General features: G+C 33.9%; 1 protein-coding gene across 1 annotated transcript; it reads left to right on the top strand.

The window, feature by feature from the left end:
- Positions 1–522: 522 nt before the first annotated feature.
- Positions 523–3,639, top strand: LOC113316787 (NAC transcription factor 29-like). Its single transcript, XM_026564935.1, has 3 exons — positions 523–615; positions 726–867; positions 3,056–3,639. Exons 1-3 carry the CDS (start codon positions 523–525, stop codon positions 3,637–3,639), a joined length of 819 nt encoding a protein of 272 aa, XP_026420720.1.
- Positions 3,640–6,108: the final 2,469 nt, after the last annotated feature.

Raw genomic sequence — 6,108 nt, 5'->3', positions numbered from 1 at the left:
AATAATTTTTTTATTTATTAAGTCGAAATTGCTGGTGAGATTTTTTCCATATTAGGACTTCAAAAAGGGTGAAATTTAGCGTCTACCCAATAGTCCCAATAAATCGCAAAACAGGAAAGTATGACTTAAAGGGCATAATATGACAAAAAGAAAAATCCGTCTACATCATTGAAAAGATGATGTATATGACTGCAATGCAGTATGAACATTTTTTTATGATGTATATGACTGCAATGTAGTAACCACATTTTTGAAGTGGGCTAATAGCATATACCAAAATGGTACTTAATTTTTTTTCTTTATAAAACCACCCATTTTTTTTATCTTAGTAACTTTCAAAATGGTATTTAATTTTATCACACAAGAAGAGGCTGATCTTATTACTGCTTTTATTTATGTGAGTATGGAAGAAATTGTGGGTTCGGCGCAAAAACCGTTCTGTTTTGGAAACGTATTCTTGAAATTTTTGAGCAACGCAATGGCAATCCATATCAAAGAGATTGGGAAGCTTTAAAAACCAAGATGAGAAATATTAAAAAAGATGTCAAAGAATTCGTGTCCATTCTTAACGCTCTATATTGGCAAACCAAAAGCGGTGAGAACCACGAAGATTTGGTAAGTTTTATTAATTTTTTAAGTTTTTCCGAATAGTTGGTGATAATATTAATAAACCTAATGTTTGTTATTTAATTTTTCAAACAAGAGATGCTCGCCTTCAATTTCAGGATCAACATAATCAACCATTCAAGTATGATGCATGTTATGAATTGTTTAGAGCAAAGGTCCCTGGATATAATTATGAACTAACTGTAAGCCAAAACAGTGAGTTGTGGGATAATCATCGTAACTTTGTCGCAGTCGAAGATGGTACTGAAATTCTTCCCAAGGAAAATGCACGTCCTATAGGAACAAAGAAAGCCAAAAAAACTAGCCAGACAGAAGAAGGATCGTGAGCAAGGTATATATAGAGAAGATGATGAGGGAACATCTTCGGTTAAGATGGAAGAAGATAAGACACACAACAAATAATCATGGATTTTTCACTACATATATGTTTCAATAACGTTATTAAATTGCATACTACATACCCAACCAACCTAATATCAAGAATTTCATTAAAATTAAAATCAAAATCAAATTAATTTGAAACCCTAACATTAGAATCACTCACCTTTAGATGATTTTTTGGATGAAATTCGAAATTGAAGAATGGATTTGTTTCAGCTTGTAGTAACCATCAAACTCTTTTAATATAAGCAATCGAATCGCAATGAATCAACATGAAAATCAAAAGGGGGTAAGAGGGGTTTTGAGAGGATGAAAGGAAGAGAAGAAGAAGAAATAGTCGACTGAAGCTAGAACTGATGTCTTAAACCCATGGAACGCGTACTCAGTACCCGCTTTCTGGTCAAGTCAACGAGTTGACTTATACGGGTACTCAGTACCCGTTTGGCACTATTCATACGGATATTGAGTACGCGTCTCGTGTAGGGAAGGGATGAGAAGACACCATAACAAGACTGCCTTTCATGTACCATCCTTTCCTACATTTAAGGGATACGAAAGGGATAGCTAGAGCCATAGTGCTAGCTTTAACGGTGCATGATTTTGATTTTTCTTTTCTCTGCCTTACAAAACTATAACATCGTGGAGATTTTGGGCGATACAAAGTGTCAACGAAAAAAAATAATCCAAAATATGGCTTTTGGTAAACAATAATAAAATCATGTAATTGGACATTTGTTTAAATCCCTTCCCGATAAACAACTCTTGGCTGATGATTTGTGGGTTTTGAAAGCAAACTCATGCATTTAGTATTTTATTTAGCTCGGTTGATATCAAAGATTGAATTTTTGATTCATAAGTAAATTACTTTATTCTAAAGCCAATTCAATAAATATTACTTCTGGTCTGTACTTTTTGTCTTCTAAAGTACGAAGTCGGTTCAAAGTCGCTCATTACACTTTGCATACACCAAACCAAACATCTAAAAGGAAGACAGACTAATCAGATAAGGAAAGAGTATCCTAATTATCTCTCTTTTATCCAGATTAGGAAATATTATCCTAATTTATCTCTTTTTTATTTTAATACCCAATTTTCGGAGAGCAATAACTCCAGGAAATAGACGCGTGTCGCCCTATGCTTCGCGGGGATAGAAAAATCAACGGTCGAAAACTAATATGTTAATAATCCAAACCGACTTGAATTAAGAATTTCGGTTGGCAGTGTCGGTTGTGTACTAAGAATGGAAATCATATTTCGCTTCTAAACTTTTTACCTTACAACCTATAAATACTAGAACAATTTATTTGTTGCGGTACTACAAAAACATTCGAGTACAAGTCACATATCTCTGTCGGCGCTTCTTTTCTTCTAACAACTTGAACATCAATTTCACGTTTTACAAGTAAGTTCTACAACAAATTTTTTCTTTTTTTAAATTTTGTTTCTTTGTAAGATGTGTGCGTTGAAAGAAAAAAAGATAAATCACTCCTACCTAATTCGTATATTATAATAATTTTTATAATATAGATTACAAATAATACAGTAATACTCAAAGTTAATATAACTCAATAATCTTGTCTGACTGATTGTTTGCTTTTTTCAGGTTCAAACTGGTTTAGTTGAATGGATATTTGTATAAACACTATTTCAATAGACATTGATTCCGACGAATCTTTGAATATTAGTATGAACTCAATAGACACTATTTCCGACAAATCTTCAAATATTAGTATGAACCATGATTCAAATCGTAATACCGTCCAACATCTCGAATTCCTTCTGCCCATATTGTCTTTGAGAACCATAGACATTGATTCTAACTTAAAATAAATACATATTTATATTAAAAAAATTCATGGTATTTACCTGCATTACACCAGAATAAGTTTTGAATGTGCATTTCAGCCACGTTTGAACATGGTAACAGAAAAAAAAATTCAGTTTCCACCGACTTAAGAACTGCTAAGTAAAGGTGCTAAGATTACTATATGTCCTATGTAAAGCTCGTCGTTTATCTGTTATTGACTGTCGATTTCTCTTATTGCAGATACAAGCATGTTTTCTTCTTCTTCTTCGAGCGTCGAGACCACTCTCTCAAGTACCAAGCCAATGCTAAACAGTCTTGCTGATGAAGCGACGTTGGCTAGCCTACCATCTGGCTTTAGGTTCCAACCAAATGATGAAATATTAATTGATTACTATCTCGCCAGAAAAAATATGGGAGAAGCATTACCAGCTAACAGAATGAAGGAAGTTCTCGATTTCTACGACCATCATCCTAAAAAGCTTACACAGGATTACAAGGGGTATGAATCAAGCGATTGGTACTTATTTACAAGAAAGTACACCGGGGAAGAAGCAGTAGGAGGCAGTCTGGATAACCCCAACGGGGTTCGGATTCGTGCCGCAGGGGAGGGCTGTTGGATGTCAAAAACAGGAGGTAGTTTCATCTATTCGACCAATGACTCTACAATAATTGGATGCAAAGACACTTGGGCTTATCATGAAGTGCAAGGTTCGGAAGAACATAAAACTGAGTATGTAATGACAGAATTCATGACGTCTGGTTGGGAAGAAAATTCTGAGGAGGAAAATGATGAATGGGTTTTGTGCGCAATATTCAAGAACTAGAAGAAAGGAGGTATGGGTGAATCGATTTTTGTTCTCCATCAATTGGGTCCGATTCATCGCACTAAAATGCTACTGAGATGTTGGATATTGGGAGGAACCAAAAAAAAATAATTAAGCAAAACTATATGCTTAATTTTTTCTTTTATTTTTGTTTGTCACCAATCAAACAACTTACATTCGTAATTTGATAAATAATGTAAACAAGAGTTTCAAATAATCAGCGTATTTTTAATTTATTTAATTTTTCGTTTCAGAAAACGAAATAATTCATCTAAATCAAGAACAGGTTTGTACTGAACTCTACAAATTAATACATCCAACCTAATATCGGCACCTTTACACAATAACATTAGTTATTAGAATACACAAATTATTTGATTGATAGTTGGTGTTTAAAAATCAAAAATCAATTTTTTGTTGTTGCTTTAAGAGTGAGGAAGAAGGAGAAGTGAGGAGATAGTTGAGAAAAACCTAGAATTTAATTTTTTCACAATGAAGTTGAGGTATTCAAGGAAGATTAATAATGTACACCTCTAACTTAACTCCAATAACAATTAGAGAATTTTGATAAAGTATCCCTCTCTCACCAACCCAAAAAAAAAATGTCCTCATTATTTTGAAATTTGTTAAAGTACCCTTACGTTAGTTTTTCCATCTAGTGTTTGTTAAGAGTAATTTACGTTACATATTAGCCCTTTACTTGATTTTCTATATCATTATTCAAGTTCGTCTAGTCCGGTTCAGGATCGTTGCACCATTTTCAAGTTCGTTACATCATTTCCCAAACAGGGTCCACCATTTCAAGTGTTTTTGGATTTTTGGTTGGAGGAAAATCGATTTTCTACAACATTTTTTAGGTTCGTCGAGACCGGTTCATGATCATTTACCCTCCCCACCAAGGAGATAGTTCAAGGGTAAATAGGACTTTTGATTGGAAAGATAACTTCCACCTAGCACTTCACTGAATAAACTTTGCATTTTGATTGGACATTATTTTGTTTTTAATAGCATAGTCTAAATTTGTGCATCCTCTAAAACCGGGGTGCACGTTCAGATACTTTTTATTGGATAAAATTATCGTCAGAAAACCATTAACAACATAATTTTCCATGCAATACGAAATTTGTTCCCTCTATTCCTTTATTCTCTCGTTGTTTTTTTTGGATCGATTATTCTCTCTCGTTCTTAATAATCTGATTTTCTTTCTCCATCGTTCTTCAAAAAAAAAAAAAAATCTTCATATTTGATTGATTTCATTTTGGTGTGTTTTTCTTTAACTAGCCTATGCCCATCGATTTTGAATATTCAAAATACACAAGAAAAATTTGTTGTCATCTTTATATAAGGTTGGAAAATTTCACTCTTGAAGTGGATAGCTATAATTGATCATCCTAATTCCTGTATATTAAAACAAAGATTCCTAAAACCTGAGTTGTTTTGGATTTTTCCTTCTGAATTTGAGGGAAAATTCTGGGTTTAATTTTGCAGTTAAAAGATTACTGAGAAATTTGTCCACGTCAATTTTGAATTAATTTTCGATTGGGGCATGGAGTTTTAACCAGTTGGGTTACTTGGGTATCTAGTGATTCACTGAAATTGTAAGGTTACTTGGGTTTTCAGATCATCCAATTCGATATGACGATATATATGCTATCGCCTCTGTCTCTATGATCATCAACATTATTCACATGCTAACAATCATGTTGCCAATATGATCATCAACATTATTCCCAAGCTATCGACCATTAACATAATTCACATCCAATGTCCCAATTAATGTGCAGAATTTCAAGTTCGCACTTTGTATTTTGCTAGAAGGAAATGTAATTAAAATGTTGCAGACACTAAAGAAAGAACGACAGAGGAGGGTGAAGAGGGAAGTGGAAAGAGACTATCTTTACATATTGAAACTAAAATAAATTAAGATAAAGATGCAAAACGGTGGTTATCCAACCGATAATTCCCATGGTTATCCAACCCATAATTCCCCCAATAGAAAGGAGCCGAATGTGCACAGGGGTGCACAAATTTGCACTCTTAATTGCATAAAATACTTAGAAAGTTGTATTCTTTTTTTTTTTTGAAAACCCTCAAATTTGAACGTAAGCAAGCTTACGGTTGGAAACCTTCATCGACCTAACCGTAAACAAAAAATACAGTTTGGATAACAAACCTTCCAAACCGTAGACGTCATCCAACCCAGAAAAAAGAAACACGAGTTAGCCTACGGGTTGAAACTAATATTCTATGGTTTTTTTTCAAAAAAAAAAAGTACTCTATGGTTGTATATCTGTCATTTTTTTCACCCAAACCATATGCAAACTCCGATAAATCTACCGCGTGTGACAAGCAACCTACGGCGGGAACAGGCACGGAGTTACACCCGGTCTAGTGGGGATAACATTCCCCAATAGGGTTTCCTATATTACATACTTAGGCTTTACAAAATTACCACTTTAGACTTGAAAA

This window comes from Papaver somniferum, chromosome 10 (genome assembly GCF_003573695.1).
Source record: "Papaver somniferum cultivar HN1 chromosome 10, ASM357369v1, whole genome shotgun sequence".
Lineage (NCBI taxonomy): Eukaryota > Viridiplantae > Streptophyta > Magnoliopsida > Ranunculales > Papaveraceae > Papaver > Papaver somniferum.
This window is presented reverse-complemented; position numbering and strand designations above follow the sequence as displayed.